Raw genomic sequence first — 23,229 nt, 5'->3', positions numbered from 1 at the left:
TAATAAAAAAACTAATTATAGAATTCGTCAGTAAATCGTGAGACAAATTTATTAAGCCTAATTAACCCATCATTAGCAAATGTTTACTGTAGCACAACATTATTAAATCATGGAGCAATTAGGCTTAAAAGATTCGTCTCACAAATTAGTAGTAAACTATTCAATTAGTTATTATTTTAGTCTATGTTTAATATCTCATATAGGTGTTTAAACGTTTGATGTGATAGAGTGAAAAAATTTGAAATAGGATCTAGACAGGGCCATAAACATATAAAGGTTTTTGCGCAATCAGAGAAGTATATTCGCTTTGATGCTCCTAGATTACTTTGGGTACAGGTCATGGCTCACACGGTTACACTAGTCAAGGTCACTTTAGGAAGAAGCTCCCAGATGCATCTCCGATTCTCCGTGCTTTATTCAACGGTCAATTCCGGCTCAATGCAAACATCTTCGGAAGCTTCCCTTAGTTTTTTCTTTACTCGTAGAAAAATATGAGTAGCAGTAGTAACAAATTAAGGTCATATACTCTCCTACATTGAAATTAGTGTTTCGATTTTAACCATTAATACATTTAAAATGATTAACTAAAATTCTTGAAAGTTTTATTTATGCTATAATTTATATTGTTAATGCATATCCCCTCTTTTTTGCATAACGTTCAAACAGTCATGAAAAATTTAAAAAGAAACAAAATAAATTAATATATAATATATCGCTTTATAAACATGCAAGGTAAAAATAGAAAAAAATTTGTATATACTGTTTACATATAAATTTGTTCTTTTTATTACAACTCAAATATTATAAATCTGAACTTATATATTTATAAAATGATATATTTAATATTTATTTATCATGTTAATTTTAAATTTTTAAAATTGTTTGAATAATGCGAAAAAGAACGGTGGATATCACATTAAGAAATATTTTTTTCTCAATCTAAGTATATAGTGCTATAAAACTTCTACATAGAAGATGGGTGATAAAGGGCCTGTTCACTTTGATGCCAAAAAAAACTTACCAAATTTTGGTAATGCCAAAATTTAGTTGCCAAAAATTTGGTAACTTGCCAAATTTTAGCAAGATTTCTTATATAGTTATCAAAATTTGGCAGCAAATTAAATGTAGCCATTTTTTTGGCAACTATATCAAAACTTGATAAGGTTGAAAATGTCATTAAAGTGAACATGCCCCAAATGTTAAAAACTGGATAGTAAGGAGTGACAAGTATATGAAAGGCAATGCTTCCCTTTTGTAAGAACATGCACTTTATATTTTTGTGTAAAATTTGCCGACCCCGTGACTTTTGTGTGTTCAACTCTTCACATTTCGCTGGCTGACTCCACCTCGTGCACTCGTGCTCGTGGCACGTACTCCTATATCCCAGCACGAATCTTGACGCTGATGCCTATATAAAGGAAGCGTCCGATCTGCCGACCAGCTCGCCCCCTGTTGTTCCATTCCTCCTCGTCTCCCACACGGGCAAAGAGATTCTCCATTTCTCCCGGCTTCCTCTTCTCCTCCTCCTATACATAGGCGTCGCCGCGTACGCCATTGCCAGCCTCGTCCCAATCCCACCACCTGCGCCACGCGCGCGCGCGTCCTTCGGGCACCCTCGCACCGCACCGTCCGTTGGCGCGCGGTTGGTGGGGCGGTGGTGGTGGTGGTGCCTTGGCTAGTTTGGCCGGCGCGCGCGGGGAGGGAGGGAGGGAAGGAGGGAAGGAGAGGAGGAAGAGGATGCTCGGGTTCAGGTCGCAGACGCCGTGGTCGGGGGCGGGGGCGGAGCCGATTTGCGGCGACGCGGCGGCGGCCGTGGTGGCGGCGCGGAAGGGGATGGAGACGCCGCTGACGGCGGTGGCGGAGGCGTTCGAGGAGCTGGCCCGGAGGATGGAGGCCGACGGCGGGGAGCTCCGCCTCGGGCCCTTCGGCGACACGTGCGCGCTCGTCTCCGTCCTCTTCAGCTGCCTCGGCATGGCCTTCAGGTTCGCCGAGATCGAGTACGTCGCCAAGGTAAACCCTCGTCCATCCCCCACACCGCTCTCGATCTCGTTCGTGGTTGTTGTTCTTGGTAATTTTATTGTCTTTCTCATTCTTTATTTTGTCTCTTGGATCTCTTCATCACAACGCATCAAGAAATTTCGCTTTTGACTCTGGTTAAATTTCGATTTATTCCTGTTTGATCCCCTGTTCCCCATTAGATCTTGCAGCGTTCACCTCCTACCCCTGAATTGGAATATTCCTTTTCCGTTATTTTCTTGCGCTAGAAAAGCAAACCAAGAAAGGAAAAAAAAACCGAAACTTCTCAACGATGCTCCATGAAAACGCGTTTGCGACTTTGCGTCTTTCTTTCTTTCTTTTTTCTGATTGGCCACGAAGAATTCTTGTGGCGGCAAGAAATGTACTTGTGGCGGCAAGAAATGTACTAACGGCGATTTCCCTTGTGAATGACCAATCCTGCTGCTGCTGCTGCAGGTGAACGACCTCATCGGAGCGGCGAAGTCGTACGGCACGCTGAACGACATCCTGGACAAAGACGTCGAGAACGACTGCGTCAAGAAGCAGGGCAGCCACTCCCGCAACCTGCGCAGGGTCCGCCTCGGCCTCGGCCTCATCAAGGTTCTCTTCGAGCAGTTCCTCTCCACCCAGTACGTCGCCTCCCTCTCACCCAAGCACACCATATTTTTTTTCAATTCGAAATGAAATCTGAAGCATATCAGGCGATTCCAGGACAGTCTGAAACTTGTCTCGTACCAATAAATATTCATCAACTTGTTCATTGTGCCTTTTGTCCTCCTCTGAGGCAAGGCTAGCCGGCGACAATTGTTAGTACTACATATACATTCAGATTCAGCCGATGGTGGCTAAGTTGGTAGAATTATTGGCCAGTTGGCATCCGTAACTCATATAAGACACAGTTGACAGGTAGTTCTGTTCTGCTCTAATGGACGACAGCTTACGGCCTTTCTGGCATTCATTTTTTTTCTTTTCTGCAGGGAATGTTCGCTGTATGATGCTGCTACGACAGCTTACGGGCAGGTTTGCGCGCCGTTTCACAGCTGGGCGGTCAGGAAGGCTGTTGGTGCTGGGATGTACACTCTTCCAAGCAGGGAGCAGCTGATCGTGAGGCTCAACGAAACTGGTACGCAAAAATGCGACATCCCTGAATGTTGTTTGTCAGGAATTTAAATGAGTATTTCTCCTTTGGGTGAAGATCTTTCTGCGTTCTTGTGATTTTAAATGGTGCTGTGTTGCTACTGCAGATTGCTCCGTGCAGAAGGAGATGAGGAGATACATCGATGCCTCTAGCCCTATCATAGACTACATCGACAACCTTTTCCTCTCGAGGAGCATTAGCCTAGACTGGTGAAACTGAACTGGAGTTCATATTTGCAGCTGCTGACAAAGCTGTCGTTGATGCCATTGTTTTGTTCTTTTCATAGCTATTATGTAGCCTTGGGTGTGGTTGTCTGGTGGATGCTCACCCTGACTCCCTTCGCAGAGTCATGTGTAATGTTTAACTGTATGGTGATTCAGTACGATCATGGATAACCTGTTTTGCCAGCGATTGGGCACAGAGAAATGGTGGTTGGATGGTGCTATGTGAAAATTATGTGTGTTGCGATGATCTCTTTTTAAATTAAGTGGTATTTGAGAAACTATTGATGCCTTTTTTTTTTCTTGAAGAAGTTTATCTAAATCTTATCATAAACGTCAAATATACCAGAGACAAAAATATATATTATCAGGGCATCAAACTAAAATATTATCATGTCTAGGGCTTCTTTGGAACACATTATTTTCATAGAAAATTCGTAGGATTAAATTCCTATAGGAATTTTTCCGAGCCCTTCCATTTGGAGGATTTGCTAGAAAAATTGCATATGAATCCTTTTTTCCTCTATATTTTGGGGAATTTCAAACATGAGCCCAAACCTCTTGGTTTTGGTTTCCTTTTGGAAGTCCAATGCATCATCTCTCCTTTCAAGTCTAATCTTGATAATATTCTTCCTCTAAAATTCCTACAATACATGTTCGACATATTCTTGTGGATTACATATATTATCACTTTCTATTCCTACATTTTTAAATTATTGCAATTTAAAGGAGCCCTTAGAATCACAATTTTTTATAATCATTCTTCCAATCATGATTATAAAAAATATAAGCACAAATATAATTAGAACGATTTAATACGTCCCTCACCCCCCTCGCGGGCCGCATCAACAGTAGTAAAGGAGGGAGCGTGTCGAGGGGAGAGAGGGAGAACAGGAGAGGAGTGAGAAGAGGAGAGGAGAAATCGGTGGTAAATGGTTCACTGGCTGGTTAGGAAGTGACAACCCGCGCTTCCTCCTTGTGGCATGATACCTGATACCTAGTACTTGGCACCTGATACCTATGGGTATCGGCTGATACCTGGCTATCAAGTCTGATACCAGTGGGTATCAGGCTTGATACCTCGAGGTATCAAGGATATACCCGAGGTATCATGCTTGATACCTAGTACCTGACACCTGAGGTATCAGGCCTGGTACCCGGTATTAACTGAGGATGACGTACCTACAAACAATGGAGACGAGCAGCGAGGAGCACAATGCGGCAAGCTCGAGACGCGTAGGAAGCACCTTGTCGTCAGTGCCCTGGTCCTCGCACTACAACAAAACAACCCAACGGAGACATTTTATTTGTAAGATAGAGACGTTTTATTTCGTCTCCCACAGATAACTGAGACGCTTTTATAAAGCGTCGTAGGATCGTCTCTGTTTGCACTGTCTCAAAATTATGGAGACGTTTTTTAAAGCGTACCTATATTATTTAAGACGTTGCTAGAGACGTGTAAATTGCATCTCTACAAAATATAGAGACGCTTTTATATAGGCACGCACATCTTAATATATTTGATATTAACGCTTTCATCTGGGCTTGAACACAGCACCTGCAGGTTGCAAAGTTCATGCACTAACCAAGTCATTAACGTGAACAATCTTGAAGGTAAATAGATAGTTTTTTTTATATTGCAACTCAAACAAGCGTCCTGTAGCAGATACTCGTCTTTTTTATAATGGTATTTGATGATGACGATTAGGAACAATATGTTTATTTTCTTCTTTCTCTATATAAATAATTATATATTATCTAATAACGATGACACGGATATAATAAAAACGTCTCAAAACTAATTTCTACACATGAGACGTTCCAAAACGTCTCAATATTCCTCTCTAAACGATTTAATTTTGTGCTAACCTGTAAAGCATCTTAAACTATGTCCTCAACTAATAAAGCGTCTCAAACATCGTCTCTATTTCAATTTTACTTATAAAAGAGAGACGACTAATAGAATGACTTAAGTGAAACGTCTTCAAACAATGGTTTTGTTGTAGTGTCGTCCCCCTCACTCTCAGCCTTGCATTCTCCCCTCTTCTCCGTCCTCAACGAAGACAACGCCGATCTTGCTGTCGCAATGACCTTCCGCTTGCTGACGTCACCAATTTCCCGATGGCCCCATGACCTCGCCGATCTCTCTCACCGATGTCCAATCTGGTGTATGAAGGGGGGAGGAGGATGAAGGACGCCTTAGGGTTAGGAACGACGTCAATTGGTTCTCCGGTGACCGGACATGGGATCGATGTGGGTTGGAGGAGTCGGGGAAGGGAGGGAGGTGGAGGATGGCGATCAGCTCAGGGAAAGATGGGGAAGAAAACGGATCTGAGAAATGGATCTAGGAAAACAGTCGTGCTCTATTATATTGAGTCATTCCGTTAGAACGGGAGACAGTTCTATAGTTTTTCTGGTATATTTAAGGAAGGAAGAATGAACTCTTCAACGTAAGCACTATATTTATATTATGATAATAAATCTATCCTCTCCAATCATAAATCCTTGATGTTTTGAATTAGGTCTAGTCAAACTCTAAAATTTTTAACCACTAATGAATTTTACAGTAGTTTAAAAACATAAAAATAACATGTTAGATTTGTTTATTGAAAAATATTTCTATTGGGCCATCTTACAAACTTATTGCATTAAACAAACCTATTTTGATAAAAAAATTGCTACATCCGTTTCATATTATAATTCGTTTTAACTTTTTTTTTAAAAGTCAAGTTTCTTTAGCTTTGATCAATGTTAGATTTAATAAAATTGATTTGGTGGTATATATATATATATTTTTTTCTATAAACCTGCTAGAAGTTTTAAGAAGAATGGTTTAAAAATAAGGCAAAATGACTTATAATATAAAATAGTGAGAGTACTTTAATTATACAAGTACCTAAATCACCGAATGTCATATAATTTTCTCTCTTTTGAAATGGAGTACCAGACAAAACTAGCTCATGATTTTTTTTCGGCGAAATCTAACGCAGTAACACCCGAGTTTCTTTATGGCTTTTAGCGCTCCTGCTACACGACTGAAACGATGAAAAACGAAAAATTGAGAAGCGGAACTAGAAAACAAAAGGAGAAAAAGAAAAAAAATGAAAATCTTATCTCATCTCCCTCCCACTCCCAGCCCTCACAGATCCTGAGAAGCGTCGACAGCCAGTAGGAAGAGGAGTTGCTCGCAGCAGCAGCTCCAGCCTCTCGAGCCTCCACGTCACATCGCCGGCGCCGGCTCATGTCTCTCCTCACCTCGCCCACGCCGTTCGGAGGCGCGGCCGTCCGCCGCCGCGCCCCTCCCGCTTCCGCCGCCGCGGCGACCCGGCTCGACCTCCCGCTGGTGGGCAGCCGGGCCGCGCTGCACGTGGCGCGCGCGCGCAGAGGCGGCGTCTCGTCCCGCACGCAGCGGCGCCTGGAGGAGCGCGGCAAGAATAAGCGCCGGGGAGGCGGTAGCGTCACGGCGCCCGCGCCGCCCGACATGGACGAGGACGCCGCCGCCGGGGAAGGGGTGGACTGGGAAGGGGAGCCGCTGGGGTTCGAGGTGTCGACGACGCCGATGCCCGAGCTGCCGGACCCGGAGAAGCCCGACTTCTGGGAGGGGCCCCAGTGGGACGCCCTCGGCTTCTTCGTGCAGTACATGTGGGCGTTCGGCGTCTTCTTCGGCGTGAGCACCTCCTCCTCCTCCTCCTCCTCCTCCATTACTTTGCCGCTTTACTGCAGTTGATGCGTTTTGTGCACTGCTGTTGGGAAACTAGTAACTTGTTATCAGTAATCCATGCTCAAGTGCTCAGAAGTAAATCTTTAGCTTGGTGCAGTTAGTGAAACTTAGATTTCAGCTAATTGATACGCTTCTATTCTGAAACTTCAAAATGTGCAATTGTGCAAAAAGGAAATCTGCATGCGACAAAACCTTCGATAATGGAAGTACAACTTCCGGACAAGCCCTTCAATGTGATGAGAAGAGATGCCATGGCACTGTCCGGGGCTGAAGTTACAAGTTTCAAATTTTAGAGTGATTGTATGAGCTTGATGTTCCAACTAAACTATAGAGTATCAGACATCATACTCATTCAAATTCATTTACGGTCATTCATATGTAAGATTTGATCTTTAATATATTGACGCACAAAGCTTTTGCGCCTTCTAAAAATATATATAGGATTTGATCGCATTGCTTGTTAGCACTTAGCACACTGATTACTTGCCACAAGTGATTCCATTGCAGTGTCTAGTCATCTAGTGGATGGAAAAGAAAGTGTGTGTTGCTCGGTTGCTGAATACATTTATTTCAATAGTGGAAATAAATCAGCCGCTGAATACATGAAGTTATTTCTTTACATGCTATTTAGCAAGACATCATCTGACATTTCTTAATTGAGTTAAACTGATGATAGCACCTGGTGCTTTTTCATTGACACGCATCAGTTCAACATTATTCTCAGCATGTCTCCGCCTGATCTGCAGAGATAACTTTGCATGCCATTCCATCCTCTTACCATCAATTGATCGATTATATTCATGTTATCTCTCGAGAACCTGATAAAATTACAATTGTATGTTGGTTCTCACTTTGTATCTGTTGACCTTGCATACTTTTGCAGCTGGTTGCATGTGGGTTCGCTGTGGCAACGTATAACGAAGGAGCGACAGACTTCAGAGAAACTCCTTCCTACAAGGAATCGGTCCAAACACAGGAGTTCCCGGAAGAGTCAGAATCATCAGGCTCTGATGTGTTTGAAGGTAACCCAACCGAGGTGGCACCGGCTCTTGATTAGGACGTCGGGAAGACATCGGAAATGGAAAAATGAAGGTTGGCTATTGGAGCTATAGGGTTCTACAAGTCAGCAAGACATGTACGTGATGGTACAAGAACAAGATTCACTCAGCTGGAAAGGGGTAGTTTTTATGATAATTAGCTGGCGATTATTGTGTACTAAATTTCCCCTGGATGATCCTATGTTGGAGATCAGAAAACAAGAATATAGATGATAGCGGTATGAAATTCAGCAGTGGGTTTTATTCATACTTGTTGTGCCTGAATGATTTGCATACTTCAACTGAAAGGGGCTCAGTCAACGAAGCATGTATACTCTGTAGTCTCTCCAGATTTTTTTTAAAAAATGTCGATTTAGAAAAAAAAATTGTTTTAGACGAGAACACGGTATCCTAAAAATGACTCTGAATATATGTAGAGCTATTAATAAATATATATGATTATACTGAAGTAATTTTCAAGATTAATCTATACATATTATCCTATGTTTTTAAAGTAGATATTATTTATAGACAATTTTTAAATGTTTAATATAGTTTAAAAGATAATTATTTTCAAAGTAATTTCCTACTAATTATCGAAAGAATCTGGCAAATCTCCTTCTATACGAAGTGCTTCCGCAGCCGCTGTAGTCACCTGCAGAATCCAATGCAACATTTCGGCGACAGCAACAAAGCAGTCTCGGTTTCTGTTTCATTTCTTGCGAATTCAAGAACTGCATCAGTTTTCAGTCCGTGCGGCTCGTGTATTGCGCGTATCGACTACTACCAAACTCCCAACCAGTAATGAATTGCATCACCCAGTTACCCCATGAGACCGAGGATCACCGGGAGCAGAGTTAATTCCCGCCAACGCAGGCAACCGTAAAGCTGACGACGAGGGACACAAACACGCATGAGAACGCTGCTCTTCTCCATTCCCAGGCTATTGGCTTTACTTTTCATGACCCGGCAAGCCGAAAGACGGCGAGGCGCGCGCTAGCTGCGTCACGCGATCCATGGCGCGGTGGTTGCGCACGAGAAAGCTAACGCGTGGCGAACCTGTATATGTAGTGGGGCGCCGGCCGCCGCCGCCGCCGAGACGCCCGGGAAGAGCAGCCGAACACACGCTGCTGCGACTCCTCTGTGGCGGCTGCGCGCGCTCGCTCGCTGTGACGACGATGATCGCGGAGAGCGCGGCGCAGGTGGTGTCCCTGCTGGCTCCCCTGCTCGTCGTGGTGCTCGTCGCGGCGGTGCTCGCGTCGGCGTCGGGGGCTGGGAGCGCGCGGGAACGGGAGGAGGCCGAGGCGGAGGCGGAGGCGCGGGCAAGGGAGTGGGCGTGGTTCGTGTTCGGCCCGGAGGCCGACGACGAGCGCGCGCCCCCGCCGCCGAGCCGCCGGGTCCTCGTGGTGGCGCGCCATGACGGGTGCGGTTGAGCACGCGACGCGAGTTGCCTTGGCCACGCGGCCGCAGATGCATATCTGTAGATGTCGGTGTGCGTGAGTACGTCCTCGTCATCTCGTGTGTCGGATCGAGTATTACGGATCCAAGATTGTTGCAACTTGCTGGCGTGTTAGCTCGAGCAAGTTAGCTAATTGTATTACGTGGGCCCGTGTAAGTGTAGGAGCAAACACAAAGTTATCGTAGTGGGAGGCTTGCATTTCGTTGATCCTCTAGCTGATGAACAGCTTAGAGACTTAGATAGGGATACCTCAAAATTTGTCCATTGATGCATTTCAGATAAGATTAATGGTAATTAAAACACAAAAAAGATTAGTGTCTAATGATAAGAGATTAAGAGATCCTTTTACACTTCACAACATCTTTCCTTTCTGAAGTGGCGGACACTATACATGGAGCGGCGAAAATGCTCTACAGCTCATTCACGTCGTCGTCGTCTCCGGCGCCGGCCGACGCGTCGCCGCTCTTCTCGTAGACCTGCTTGATGATCGGGCCGCACACCTGCTCCACCTCCTTCAGCTTCTCCTCGTAGTCCTCCTTCTCCGCCGTCCGTGCGCCGCCGTCGTTGTCCTCCAGCCACTCCAGAGCCTCCGTCAGCGCGGACTCCATCCTCTCCCTGTCGTCGTCGCCGATCTTGCCGGCCATGCCGCCGTCCCGCACGGCGCTCCGCATGCGGTACACGTAGTTCTCGAGGCGGTTGCGCGCGTCGACGCGCTCCCGGACGCGGCGGTCCTCCTCCGCGAACTCCTCGGCCTCGCGCACCATCCGGTCGATCTCTTCCTGGCTGAGCCGGCCCTTGTCGTTGGTGATGGTGATCGACTTGGACCGCCCCGCCGCCTTGTCCGACGCCGTCACGTGCAGGATGCCGTTCTCGTCGACCTCGAACGTCACCTCGATCTGCGGCACGCCGCGCGGCGCCGGCGCAATCCCGGATAGGTCGAACCGCCCCAGCTCGCGGCAGTCCTTCGTCAAGCTCCGCTCGCCCTCGAAAACCTGAAAAAGAAATTCAGAGCTTCGTCAGTCTCAAGAACTGAAGAATCAATGTTACCAGGGGGATGGATTCTAATAGCTCGAGTGGACGTCCACCCGTTTATTATATGTCAACTAAATGGCTACGAAAATTTTTTAAAAAAATTAGCAAGATAGATTAATATGTAATATATCACTCCACAAACATGCATGTTAAAATTCAACTTCTACAAGTTATAACAAAAATAATAAATTTAACTGTAAATATACATATAGTAATTTGAGTTTTGTTTGTTATTTTTATTACAATCTGTAGAAGTTGAATTTTAACTTGCATGTTTGTGGATTGATACATTACATATTGATCTATCTTTTTTATATTTTTTTAATTTTTTTCATAACCATTTAGATAACATGCAATAAACGGGTGGACATCCACTAGAGTTAAAATAGTTTCCCATGTTATCAGGTCAATGCACGAGCTGAAATGTGCTTACCTTGATCGAGACCGTGGTCTGGTGATCCTCGTAGGTCGTGAAGACCTGCGACTTCTTCACCGGGATCCTCGTGTTCCGGGGGATCAGCTTGGTCATCACGCCACCGGCGGTCTCGATCCCGAGCGTCAATGGCGTCACGTCGAGCAGCAAGATGTCTGGTCACCAAGAACAGCAATGTGTGTGACCAGCCGAACACGCTGGTAATTCAAACGCATTTGCGTTACCTTTGGTCTCGGCGCCGCCCTCGCCGCTGATGATGCTGCCCTGGACGGCGGCGCCATAGGCGACAGCCTCGTCGGGGTTGATCCCCTTGGTTGGCTCCTTGCCGTCGAACATCTCCTTGAGGAGCTCCTGCACCTTGGGGATCCTGGTGCTGCCGCCGACGAGGACGATCTCGTCGATGTCGGACTTCTTGAGCTTGGCGTCGGCGATGGCCTTCCGGACAGGTCCCAGCGTCTTCTTGAACAGGTCCATGTTGAGCTCCTCGAACTTGGCCCTCGTCAGCGTCTCCGAGAAGTCGACGCCGTCGAACAGCGCCTCGATCTCGACGCGGACCTGGTGCTGGCTGCTGAGCGCGCGCTTGGCGCGCTCGCACTCGCGGCGGAGCTTGCCGAGCGCGCGGCCGTCGCCGCCGATGTCCCTGCCGTGCCGCCGCTTGACGAGGCGGATGAAGTGGTCCATGACGCGGCGGTCGAAGTCCTCGCCGCCGAGGTGCGTGTCGCCGCTGGTGGCGAGCACCTCGAACACGCCGTGGTCGAGGCTCAGCACGCTCACGTCGAACGTCCCGCCGCCGAGGTCGTACACCAGCACGTTCGTCATCTCCCCCGCCCCCTTCCTGTCGAGCCCGTACGCGATCGCCGCCGCCGTCGGCTCGTTGATGATCCGCGGCACGTTCAGCCCGGCGATCGTGCCGGCGTCCTTGGTCGCCTGCCTCTGCGCGTCGTTGAAGTACGCTGCAAATCAAGCAGAGCACACTTAGCATAAGTCGTCGTCGTCGTCAACCTCTGGAGCGGCGGCCAGAAGCTTTCGCATTACAAACCAGGCACGGTGACGACGGCGTCGGTGACGCGCTGGCCGAGGTAGGACTCGGCGGTCTCCTTCATCTTGGCGAGGATCATGGCGCTGATCTCCTCGGGGCTGAACACCTTCACCTCGCCGGCCTTGACCCGCACCTCGACGTACGGCTTCCCGCCCTTGTCCACCACCTTGTACGGGAGATACTTCACGTCTCGCTGCACCTCCTCGTCGTCGAACCTGCCGGCGACAGGCCGGAAAAATCCACCCAAATCAATCAATCAACCACGGCTAGCTTCTCCATTTGCATCGAGAGAGCTCAGGAAGAAGAAGAAAAGCTAGTGAGGAACATTTACCTACGGCCGATGAGGCGCTTGATGTCGAAGATGGTGCGGTCCGGGTTGAGCGCCGCCTGGTTCTTGGCGGCCTCGCCGACGAGGCGCTCGTCGTCGGTGAACGCCACCCACGACGGCGTGATTCGGTTGCCCTGGTCGTTGGCGACGATGTCCACGTGGCTGTTCCGGTACACCCCCACGCACGAGTAGGTCGTTCCGAGGTCGATGCCGATCACCGGCCCTTTCGTCTTCCTCCCTCCCTTCGCCCCATCTGCAACTCCGCACAAACACCCTACAGGAACCAAAAAAAAAAAAAAGAAGTAAAAAACCGATCAAATTTGAGCACATTGCAAATTTTGAAAACAAATCAAACCAAGCATCATTCCATGGTGCTTACCTGAACAGAGGAGTACGAACGCTGCGACGATTAAAGCAGATTGCTTATCTCTCGCCATGTTTCTTGCTCTGCTCATGCAACACTTGTCTCTACGATGTGCGATTTGGTGAAGCTGTGTAATGGAGTATCTAGTCGGTCTTAGGCCTGGAGAATGATCGTGATCGGTCGATGCTTGCTGTACATGCGGGGGGCTTAAATAGGTTCTGGATTATGGTGAGGAGATCGGTGTAGGACTCGCCAGAGTGTTCTGGCCCTGTACGAGCTCCACATCACAAGGCACCGTGAAAACGGTCCACGTGAGGGGTCCAATCGTGGGTGGACACGTAGCGGGGTGGTCTTGGTCTTGGTTTGGTCAGGTCCGGCGATCTAGCCAGAACGTTCGTGTCGCGAGTCACCGACAACTGGAGAAAGAAGGTACAGGTAAAAATGTTTGGGCCGTCATGGCATGGGCTGTTCAGTGGGTTGGGCTGGATGGTCTGCCTTACTGGGCCAAGGATTTTAGACCGTGGAAAGGAAGGAATAAGTTCACTTTGGGTCCCTCTATTTGTCACCCAGTCTGATTTTCGTCCCTTGATCACAAAACCGGGTACAACAAGTCCCCCAACTTACGAAACCGTTTAAATAAGGTCCCTCGGAAGAATTTGACCCTGGTTTTGGCTGAGGTGGCGCCTACGTGGCTAATTTGACTCGGTCTTCATCTGACGTGGCATTGACGTGACGCTTATGTGGCAATTTGATCCGAAAAATATTAAAAACTATGGGATCCACATGCCAGTTTCACACACAATAATTTAAAAAATGGTGGGGCCCACGTGGACCCCACCTGTCATCCTCACTACCCTCTCTCTCTATATCCTCTCTCCTTCCTCTCTCTCTCCTCTTCTCCGCCGCCTTCTTCTCCATCGCTTCGCCACTATCCGTGTCGCCGCCGCCGACCACCCAAACACCCTCCGCGCACCGGGATGGCATCGCCGAGTGCCTCTACACCACGCTCGTCGTCCTCCAGCCGCCGCTCCACAAGCCACCTACCGCCTCTCAAGTCTCTGCTCCGTCGCCGCCCCTGTGCGCCTTCCGCCGCCACTCACCATTCTCAGGGAGAGAGAGGGGGGATAGAGAGAAGAGGAAGGAGAGAGGATAGAGAGAGAGGGATAGAGAGAAGGGGATAGCGAGCACTGCGCCGGAGAAGAAGGTGGCGGCGGGCCGCGGCAGCGCCCCGGGCGGACCCAACAAGGAAGTCTTCCTCCTCCTCGTCGCTGGACTGCACGAAAGCGAGGCGACGAGGCCGAATATGGCGAGCATCTCGGCAAGCAGCGCCTTGGGCCTCCCCATGGCGGCCTACACGAATGCCACCGCCGTGGTGCTGTTCGATGACGCGGCGTCCCTCCACCCCACTGCAGCGTCCGCCACCGCTAAGACGGCGTCCCCGACGGCAGTGAAGGTGGCCGCCACGGCCCTCTCGACGGCTGCTCTGATGGCGCAGAGGAGGAGGCAGCTGAGGTAGCCCGAGAGCTGGACCAGCATGAGCAGGAGCACGACAGCCATGGCGGCGCCCTTGAACACCACCGCGGACGAGTAGGTGATCACCGTGCTTAGCCCTGTGATGAACAGCTTCGCCATGGCCATTGCCATCGATCGCCTCTTGTCTCTGTTGTTCTTTTGCCTGAACACGACATGTTCTTGAGATTTTTTGATGAAAATTTGTTGAACACATAATGTATGTTCTTGAGATTGAGCAGGGAGAAGAGATCAAAGAGGAAGAGATATGAATTTGTTTGGTCGATTGGTTGTGCCATCGATTTGGTTGCCACTTTGAGTGGTAGAGCACGCATTAGACCGGTCGTTTGCGACATTTGTTTATGACAATGTACTACCTCGTGCAGAATGGTTCAGAGTTCAGTGTTCTAGTGTTCCTCTCAAGCTGTCTTTGCAGTTTGTATCATCATTGAATGTTTATTATATATTCAGGTCAACTCCCCATCTCTCTGCGCTGGCGGGAGAGGAGGGAGCGACTCACGCGCGCTCGCCGGTAGACCAGGGAGCTCGCCTAGCCATCCGTCGCCCTTCTAGCTCGCTGGCGGGAGAGGAGGGAGCTGGGCATGGCTCTAGCGCGGCGTAGGCGGTGGGAGGACGACAAGCGCGGTGTATAAGCGCTCAACGATGCCGTCTTGACGCGCGTGGAGGTCGGCGGCGGCGACACGGATGGCGGCGTCGATGGCGTCTTCCAGGGCGCCGCCACGCTGCTCGCCTTCACGCGGACCGGCGACGCTCCGGTCGGGGGGCGGCGCCGACCACGCCCACCGCCGCTGCCGGAGCTCGCCTGCTCCACCGCCCACCCGCGCCGTCCTCTGCCCGGGAAGAAGAGAGAGAGAGGAAAAGGAACAAGAGAGAGAAGAGAGAGGGAAGAAGAGAGGAGTGAGGCTGACATATGGGGCCCACATGGCCCCACCATTTTAAAGTTATTTCTTTTTGCAGCTGACATGTGGGGCCACACTTTTTATTATTTTGCTGAGATATAGTTGCCACGTAAGCGCCACGTCAATGCCACGTGGGACGGAGACCTAAACAAACAAGCCACGTATGCGCCACGTCAGCCAAAACAGCCTTTAAAACCGCTGAGGGACCATGTTTCCCCGGTTTTCGTAAGTTGGGGGACGGGTCATACCCAGTTTTGCGATCAAGGGACGAAAATCGGTCTGGGCGACAAATAGAGGGACCCAAAGTGAACTTATTCCGGAAAGGAAACAATGGCCCAAGCCAATGGTTCCCTTGCTTTCTAAGAAGTCCGTTTGAACGTGAAATTTTTGAAGGATTTTGTACGATTCGAACTATTTTCATATAAAATAATCTTAAGGATCTCTGCGTTTCAATTATCAAAGAACCTCCCAATTTCATTTTTCGAATCGAACTATTTGAAATCTCCCCAAATCTGTAAGCTCGAAGGGAGGCCTCACCGCCTCAATCCTCATCCGTGTCTAACTCGAACGGTCTGCTCCAATCGACCGTTCCTCCTACAAAACGGTGGCCGAATTGATCACGAAGGGAATTCGTTCCCGGGCTCGATCCGATTCCTTCTTCCAACTCCAAACCGACATACCCTTCCTCGCCGCGGCGCGGGATCCCCTCCTCCTCCGTACCAAACCCTAGCCCTAGCTGGTTCCCTCGGGTCTCCATGGCCAGCGAGGAGGCCGCCCGCTCGCACCTCTCCCCGCGCAAGCACCGCCGCTCGCCGCACGACGACGACGACGCGGAGGACGGCGCCTCCTCCCCGAAGCGCCACAAGCGGGGCCACCATCGCCACCGCCATAGGGTCTCGCCGGCTGCGGCGGATCCGGCGGAGGGCGAGGCCGAGGACGGTGAGATACTAGACCAGGCCACCGCGGCCGTGGGTGTGGGTGTGGGGAGGGGGCTGGATGCTGATGCCGGTGAGACGGGCTCAGTGCAAGGTGTTCTACCTGCTCCGGTCTGTTCCAAGCCCCCCATCCATTTTGTTGCCGTTGGTTATAGGTTATTTTCGTTACCCCTTGATCCTTTGTTCCGGAGTTCTTAATTTTCATGTGAATTTGGGCGAATTTTGCTCTGTTTTGTTCTGGACTTAATCGTACACAAAGCGCGTAGGGTATGGCGGTATGCTGTTGTTAGCGATAGGAATACGAGTCATAGGACGAACAATTTTGGATGTAGAGTTTATATTAAGGAAGCAACTAACAAGCAATGAAGGCATGCTCGATCACCTATTCATTTGTGTTTTGTTATCATTTGTCAGAGCACAGGCCAGACCACCCTAGGAAATAGGAACTAAAACAATCAAATTTAATTTAACTTTTGTGAAGAACATGTCTGCATTTGTTACTTATCAACGAAGTCTTTTACTTATAACTTTTATTAGTAACATATGCCTCAGTCTTTGTGGGTAGATGGCATGCACTTTTTTTTGTCCTGAGTTAAAATTAAACACAATTGTTAATTTAATCTAAACTAATTTGTAAGCAATAAGCTAATCTAGCTTGCCATGATTGTTAATTCACGTCCTGTATGAACTATGAATAAGGGAATAACTTTTGTGTAACAGGAATTCAAAGTACTGTATGTCTCACCGCAGCCTATTCTGTTCTTCTATTGCCACATTGATGCAACTTTTAATATTCACTGGTTTGCAAAAAAAAAAAAAAAGTAATTTTAGGCATGTCTGAATTATTATAGACTCCACTGCGCTGCTGATAGCAAATGTTTACCTGAAAGAAGCTCCAAGCTTCCTGACATAAAGCTTGAACTGCTTACGAACAAATTTGTAGTATCATAATCAATGAACATTGTGTTAAGGAGGGAGATCTCCCTTGCTTCCTTTTTTACTGGTCACGTCGTTCTTTTGAATTTTCTCTTCTATGGTGACTTACATTTTAATTCATTTCTAATACAGGAGCATGGTGATAACTCCGATGCAGACTTGAATATACATGTAAATGAGTTGCATACCTCCCAGCTAGCTAGAAACCCATCTCAAGAGCATGATTATCCAGCAAAGTCAGATCATGCTGCTCATGAAGCCATTGTGGAATATCATTCTAGAAGATCTCCTGGCTCAAGAAACCATAATGAAGCTCATTCCAAGGACTGCTTACGATCCTGTCATGCTAGCAGAGAAACTGGCTTTCAAACTGATGGCTCAAGAAACAGTGTGAGGCTTGATTATGAACATGGGATTGATGACAGACATGGTGAGCCGGATAGGTATTCAAACAGGAGGTGGGAGACTGAAGAAAGAGGGTGCTATAAGAAAAGGAAAAAGAGTGGCTGTCACATTGGTAGGCACACTGACATCTGTAATAGCGAGGAAAAACACCTGGACGAGAGAAAACATGGCAGTTTGGTAGAAAAGAAAGTTGATTTGCATGGCCTTGCTTATCATGAGAGACGAAGTGGCGATGGTAGATTTGATCAAAAGGTGAGTGCACATCATGGGCATGGAGAAGGTAGGGAGATGGATAGATGGAATAGTAGCACAAGGAAGAAAGACGAAGAATGGAGAAATCGGAAAAATGATACGGCTAGGAACAGTTACAAAGAAACAGATAGAGTTGGCAGTAGATATGGAGAGGAGAAACTCAATGATAGTATAGATAAGAGAGATAAGAGAGGCTTTAGGGGTAAGGAAATGGATGCTTGTTGGTCTAGAGCAGTAAATGGGAACGAAGGGAGTATCAGCTACACGCATGCAAACTATGGTATGTCTGGCATTTACAAAGATGGATCAAGCTTTGGTGGGGATGATACAAAGGCCAAATGCAAAAGGAGACCTGAAGAAGAGAAGAAAGAACCTTACAGGTGAGGTTTCTCATATGATTAACTCGTATATCATATTTGTTAACTTTAGTTGCTTTATTTTTTTAGTAAATCATCTTCAAACTATGTCAGGGAGGAAGATGAAGAGAACTACCTGGAGAACATCGAGGATCGGAAGCAACAGGAAAAATCTGCTCATTACATTGACAATAAAGGTAACATATTTCCCTAAACTGTCATTTGGATTTAAATTACTGCCCCACACCCTTCTTTTCTTTTTATAAGGCTTATCTTGATTAATGATTAAGGAGAGGAAACCATGTGAGAGATATTCGAATGACTATGCTGTTTGTACCTGAATGTCTTGGAAATAGGAAAGATAATGGTCAGTGATCAATGTAAAATAAAGAATATGTGATAAATTAGTGTAAACAAGGAATGTAAGTAATAGATTCACACAGTGCCTTGTATGTTTGAAATGAGATTGAAGAAACTATATGCCTTATAAAAAGAAACAGTGGGAGTTTGTTCTCTGTTGTTTAAAAGGTGTTCAAGTTTTGTTAACCAATTTTTTTGAATGACAGAAATAAACAATGATCCTGCTGCTACAAAACAGAGATCGAACAATTTAAGAGCCAAGGAAGATATTACAAATGATCATGAATTATCAAATGTATTTGTCGGTGCAAAATTCTACAATGTGAGGAAGTCTCCTACTTTGCCTAAAATTTCAATCAGCTTAGGGACATTAGATAATAAAAGGGCGACAAGTGCTTCAGGTCTTCAGGAGGGAAGCTCGAGGATATCACATAATAAAAGGACGACAAGTGCTTCAGGTCTTCAGGAGGGTATTCCCATGGTAAATGATATTTCTCGTTCAGTTGATTGTTTGTTTAGAATTCTGATGGTAATCGTAACACTAGATCATCCAGAAATTTTACTTGGAATCTTTGATATTTCCACAGAGAGGTAAACAAGTTATTCTTGGCAACATTATTGATGGAGAACAACCTATTGATCGCAAGCTGGTACGTTCTTACTACTTGTACTTCTGAATAATTAACAATTGTTACTACTTACTTCAACAAAAAATTCTTCAAATATTTTTTTCTATTTGCCCCCTTTGTATTTTATGTTATTGCCAAAGTTATCCCATTTACTTTAACTTTTGTGCTCAACTATTTTGTGTTTTGTAGGGCAATGAAAACAGTATGCTCGCCAAGAAAAACACTCTTCATGACAACTGGGAAGATGAAGAGGGATATTACAGTAAGTACTGACTTCTATTTATACCTTATCAATCTTGCAGCTTCTCAAGTTATATACTGGTTTGTTCTATATTATTTGACTTATTTTTGGGGGCAATTTTACAGTTTATCATTTTGGAGAAGTGCTACAGGGCCGTTATGAAATTACAGCACGCCGTGGGAAAGGAGTTTTCTCGACTGTTGTTCATGCGAAGGATCTTAAAACTCAAAAGGATGGATGTAGAGAAGTAGCTATCAAAATTATATGCAACAATATTGAAAAGTAAGTCTTTGAAATTATTCATTATTTGTGGCAATATATCTAATAGAGAGAAGAGTACCATCTGACCTTGGGCATTCACTATACAGGTACAGGTCTGGTAAGAGGGAAATTTCTATATTGGAAAAATTGGGAACTGCAGATCGTGAAGACAAACAACACTGTGTGCGGATTATTTCTAGTTTTATGCATCAAAATCATCTGTGTTTAGTTCTTGAATCTCTTCATATGAATCTTCGTGAGGTTATAAAGAAATTTGGTCATGGCACTGGGCTTAAACTGACTGCTGTAAGGGTGTACGCAAAGCATATTTTTATCGCGTTGAAGCATCTAAGACACTGTGGTGTTCTCCACTGTGACATTAAACCAGACAATATACTGGTATGTAATCTTGCTGAGTATCATAGTCTACTCTTATTGTTTTCCTGGACAAATTATGACTAGTTTTATGTACTTGATGACCGAGAAAGGAAAAGGCTAAAAATGACTTACACCCCCTTTTCTTTTGTATATATGGTAGAAGAATTATTTAGCATAGATTTTTTGATGTTTGTCATTTTGTAGGTAAATAAAGATAACAATTTGCTGAAGCTGTGTGACTTCGGTAGTGCTATGTCTGCTGGAAATAATGAGATCACACCGTATCTTGTGAGCCGCTTCTACCGGGCACCTGAAATAAGTGAGTTACATACTTGTTCAGTGTTCCTTATTTGACTATCTTTCTTGACTTCGACACTGTTTTCTTTTGCAGTCAAACTCAAAACAAATCCCCTCTTTTTCAATGCTTGGTTTCTTAATGGTTTGCAGACAGATTAGTGATTTCTTGTTCTTCCTGCAGTTCTTGGGTTGCCTTATGATCATCCACTGGATATGTGGTCAGCTGGGTGCTGCTTATCTGAACTTTACACAGGAAAAATCTTATTTGATGGTTCAACGAACAATGACATGCTTCGCCTTCACATGGAATTGAAGGGCCCCTTCCCTAAGAAGATGCTTCGAAAGGTAAGAATTTATTTAAAAAAAGTTAGATTTCCATTACTTATTTGGATTTCTGTGTATACCGAGAAGATAATATGTATGGTAGTCTGCATATTTGTTTTAGAATATTAAACTGCTCATACAGTCATACTGAAGTGTGTTCCTAATTAAACAGGGTGCCTTCACAATGCAACACTTCGACCAGAACTTGAACTTTCTTGCTAGAAAGAAGGATCCTATCACGAAAACGGTACGCCTTTTATTTACACTGACAGTGATAACTTTTTACAATTGTCTGTTAAATAAATTTAATTGTTAATTTTACCTTTATCTGTTGCAGGTTGTGAATAGGTTGCTTTTGAACATTAAACCAAAGGGTGTTGGTTCTGCAATTTCAAGCTGCCCCGGCGATGATCCAAAAATGATTTCCAGCTTCAAAGATCTCCTGGAAAAAATATTTGTGCTAGATCCAAAGAAGAGGATTACTGTGCCAGAAGCACTCAGCCATCCATTCATCACTGGCAAGTGAAATTAGTATTATGATACATCTAGGTGTTCTTCTTGCGCCTTTTTTTTTTAACTTAACCAAATAGGGATCTTATAACCTAAAACTTGTCTAATCTGTTGGCATTACTGTCCCTCTCGCGCAGGAGCAGCAATACCCACAGTACTCTGTTATGCCACATACATAATAAGATTGTTCACTTTCGAATTTTTTTTCTGTTTTAATATTTCTTAACTAATCGTACTGAATGAAACACAAGGATGAGAAATTTCATAGCATGGGGCCCTGGAGGCCTCGACCATGGTCATCTCATATTCCCGGTTACCCCTCTCTATATTCTCTAATTAGAATAAGTCTATTTTGCCTCCTCACAGTTGCTAGTTGTCTCCCTCATCCGTAAAATTGGATATGTCTCCCCATCTTCAAAAACCAGTGCAAGTTGACTGTGGTTGACTTGCTAAGTCAGCAGGTGGGGGTCCACATGTTAGGGATCAGAGGAAGGACTTCTCTCCTCCTCTTCTTTGCTCTTCTTCCTCGCGCGAGTGTGACCAGATGAAGCCAGTTGTAGCCGAACAAGTGATGTAGCGATGGCGGGCGGGGTGGATGGTCACCACAGGGCTGTAAACTATAGTTGGCCAACTGGGCTGCTCGGCACGGCACAGCCCAGGCCCGGTCGTGCCTGAGTCGAGGCTAGTCGGGCCGGCACGGCGACACGCCGGGCCGTGCCGTGCCAGCCCACGGGCTAAATAGTGTGGGCTTCTTAATTTTTTTAAAAAACATAGTGTGGGCCCCACCTGTAAGGCTCTCCTCTCTCTCTCTCCCCCCTCTAACCTCTCAATCTCTCTCTACTCTCTCTTCCTAAATCCCCATCCCCTCTCTCCTCCCTCCCCTGATGCAGCGAGCGGCGGCGCCCGTTGGACGGCGGTGTGCAGCCATGGGCGGTGAGCGGCAGCCCGGTGGAGGCGAGGGAGGAGGAGGAGGAGTTGTTGCTGTTATCGCGCTGTGCGGCTTGGACGGAGGCGAGGTTGGAGCGGTGGAGCTTGGCGACGAGCGCCTCGGAGAGGAACGAAGAGGGGGCGACGGCGGCTGCGCGGCCTCGTTGACGTCGTCATGGGGGAAGTTGGTGCGCACGCGCGGGCCAACCAAGAAATCAAACCGCCATGGCCAAGAAACCGCCATGGCGAGGAAAAAACCAAGCAATCACCATTGCTCGCTGCAGCAGGGGAGGGAGGGGAGAGAGAGGGGATGGGGATTTAGGAAGAGAGAGTAGAGAGATTGAGAGGTTAGAGGGGAAAGAGAGACGAGAGCCTTACAGGTGAGGCCCACACTATTTTTTTTTAAAAAAATTGCTGACTGGACTACCACGTAGGACTGAAACCATCCCGGATTGAGCCAGGGGGGTCATTTGTCCGGTTTGCATAGTTAAGTGTGTAAAATATCCGTATTCGAGTTTGGGGGGTAATTCGATCGCCCATAATAGTTCGGGGGTAATTTGTACTTTTTCCATAAACTATTGATACACATGTCTGTTACAAAGACGAGCAAATGCTACTACCTCCGTACTAAAATATAATAAGTTTTAGGAGTGGATACGATTATTAAGAAAGTAGGTAAAATTAAATGGAGAGAGTTTGTGATTGGTTGAAAAGTGCAGATAGGTGGAAAAATTGAATGATAGAGAATTGTGATTTGTTGGGAAGAGAAAGCAAGACATTGATGAAAAGTAGCATAGACTTTGGGAGATATTGCCTTCAGCACCCCTTGACCCTTCTCTTCCTCCCTCTCATCTGCTTTCTCTCTTTAAATTCCGTTTGTGCATAACTGAGATATTGGTCAATCTTCAATCCTAATACATAGGTATATGCGCTTTGCTGGTCATATCCTCAATCCTAATACAAAGATACTCACTTTACGTATAAAAAAAATCATATTCTCTTAAGTTGCCAAACAAGCTGTTAACGGTTGATACTAAGTTTTAAAAAAAATACTAAATGAAACACAACGGTAAGAAAATTGTTAGCATTGGGCCGTCGACCATGGACCGCTCCATGGTGCGTGGGCTTTGATGGGCTTTCACCAAATGTAGCTGCTTCTGGAACCCCGCGCCGCGCCCAAGCGCACCAGCGTTGTCCTTTG

At 46.4% G+C, this 23,229-nt stretch overlaps 5 protein-coding genes across 7 annotated transcripts; 4 read left to right on the top strand and 1 right to left on the bottom strand.

Moving 5' to 3' along the window:
• Nucleotides 1-1,450: 1,450 nt before the first annotated feature.
• LOC127765792 (ACD11 homolog protein) lies at nt 1,451-3,580 on the top strand. Its single transcript, XM_052290751.1, has 4 exons — nt 1,451-2,010; nt 2,473-2,645; nt 2,994-3,139; nt 3,261-3,580. The coding sequence occupies exons 1-4, from the start codon at nt 1,738-1,740 to the stop codon at nt 3,365-3,367; spliced, it is 699 nt and encodes a 232-aa protein (XP_052146711.1). The 5' UTR covers nt 1,451-1,737; the 3' UTR covers nt 3,368-3,580.
• A 2,903-nt stretch (nt 3,581-6,483) lies between these two features.
• Nucleotides 6,484-8,465, top strand: LOC127765548 (uncharacterized). The gene is made up of 2 exons (XM_052290464.1): nt 6,484-7,042; nt 7,980-8,465. Exons 1-2 carry the CDS (start codon nt 6,617-6,619, stop codon nt 8,151-8,153), a joined length of 600 nt encoding a protein of 199 aa, XP_052146424.1. The 5' UTR covers nt 6,484-6,616; the 3' UTR covers nt 8,154-8,465.
• A 684-nt stretch (nt 8,466-9,149) lies between these two features.
• Nucleotides 9,150-9,896, top strand: LOC127768759 (uncharacterized). The gene has a single exon (XM_052294394.1). The coding sequence runs from the start codon at nt 9,150-9,152 to the stop codon at nt 9,564-9,566; it is 417 nt and encodes a 138-aa protein (XP_052150354.1). The 3' UTR covers nt 9,567-9,896.
• A 106-nt stretch (nt 9,897-10,002) lies between these two features.
• Nucleotides 10,003-12,944, bottom strand: LOC127765030 (heat shock 70 kDa protein BIP2). The gene is made up of 6 exons (XM_052289828.1): nt 12,804-12,944; nt 12,428-12,698; nt 12,097-12,311; nt 11,282-12,010; nt 11,058-11,212; nt 10,003-10,584 (listed from the first exon to the last, which is right to left on the bottom strand). The coding sequence occupies exons 1-6, from the start codon at nt 12,877-12,879 to the stop codon at nt 10,003-10,005; spliced, it is 2,028 nt and encodes a 675-aa protein (XP_052145788.1). The 5' UTR covers nt 12,880-12,944.
• Nucleotides 12,945-15,864: 2,920 nt separating this feature from the next.
• LOC127765564 (serine/threonine-protein kinase prp4-like) lies at nt 15,865-21,839 on the top strand. 3 transcript variants are annotated; one of them, XM_052290484.1, is made up of 13 exons: nt 15,865-16,307; nt 17,221-18,125; nt 18,192-18,298; nt 18,668-18,862; nt 18,920-18,942; nt 19,049-19,111; nt 19,280-19,352; nt 19,457-19,613; nt 19,700-19,991; nt 20,175-20,289; nt 20,449-20,612; nt 20,764-20,838; nt 20,929-21,839. In XM_052290484.1, the coding sequence occupies exons 2-13, from the start codon at nt 17,782-17,784 to the stop codon at nt 21,115-21,117; spliced, it is 1,797 nt and encodes a 598-aa protein (XP_052146444.1). In that variant the 5' UTR covers nt 15,865-16,307; nt 17,221-17,781; the 3' UTR covers nt 21,118-21,839. The 3 variants fall into 3 exon arrangements, with proteins under 3 accessions (XP_052146444.1, XP_052146443.1, XP_052146442.1); XM_052290483.1 differs by having other exon boundaries at nt 18,216-18,298; nt 18,668-18,942; XM_052290482.1 differs by having other exon boundaries at nt 18,668-18,942.
• Nucleotides 21,840-23,229: the final 1,390 nt, after the last annotated feature.

This window comes from Oryza glaberrima, chromosome 3, assembly GCF_000147395.1.
Source record: "Oryza glaberrima chromosome 3, OglaRS2, whole genome shotgun sequence".
Classification (NCBI taxonomy): Eukaryota; Viridiplantae; Streptophyta; class Magnoliopsida; order Poales; family Poaceae; genus Oryza; species Oryza glaberrima.
The sequence above is the reverse complement of the archived record's forward strand: the minus strand, read 5'-3'. Positions and strand labels throughout refer to the sequence as shown.

Coding starts and splice junctions, on each gene's coding strand:
- LOC127765564 (XM_052290482.1), top strand. CDS start 17,782: ATGGATAGATGGAATAGTAGCACAAGGAAGAAAGACGAAGAATGGAGA. Junction 19,614..19,699: donor ATATGCAACAATATTGAAAA/GTAAGTCTTTGA, acceptor TTCACTATACAG/GTACAGGTCTGGTAAGAGGG. Junction 20,290..20,448: donor CTACCGGGCACCTGAAATAA/GTGAGTTACATA, acceptor TTCTTCCTGCAG/TTCTTGGGTTGCCTTATGAT.
- LOC127765792 (XM_052290751.1), top strand. CDS start 1,738: ATGCTCGGGTTCAGGTCGCAGACGCCGTGGTCGGGGGCGGGGGCGGAG. Junction 2,646..2,993: donor GAGCAGTTCCTCTCCACCCA/GTACGTCGCCTC, acceptor TCTTTTCTGCAG/GGAATGTTCGCTGTATGATG. Junction 3,140..3,260: donor CGTGAGGCTCAACGAAACTG/GTACGCAAAAAT, acceptor TTGCTACTGCAG/ATTGCTCCGTGCAGAAGGAG.
- LOC127768759 (XM_052294394.1), top strand. CDS start 9,150: ATGGCGCGGTGGTTGCGCACGAGAAAGCTAACGCGTGGCGAACCTGTA.
- LOC127765548 (XM_052290464.1), top strand. CDS start 6,617: ATGTCTCTCCTCACCTCGCCCACGCCGTTCGGAGGCGCGGCCGTCCGC. Junction 7,043..7,979: donor CGTTCGGCGTCTTCTTCGGC/GTGAGCACCTCC, acceptor ATACTTTTGCAG/CTGGTTGCATGTGGGTTCGC.
- LOC127765030 (XM_052289828.1), bottom strand. CDS start 12,879: ATGAGCAGAGCAAGAAACATGGCGAGAGATAAGCAATCTGCTTTAATC. Junction 12,011..12,096: donor CGCCGTCGTCACCGTGCCTG/GTTTGTAATGCG, acceptor CTTGATTTGCAG/CGTACTTCAACGACGCGCAG. Junction 11,213..11,281: donor GGGCGGCGCCGAGACCAAAG/GTAACGCAAATG, acceptor CTTGGTGACCAG/ACATCTTGCTGCTCGACGTG.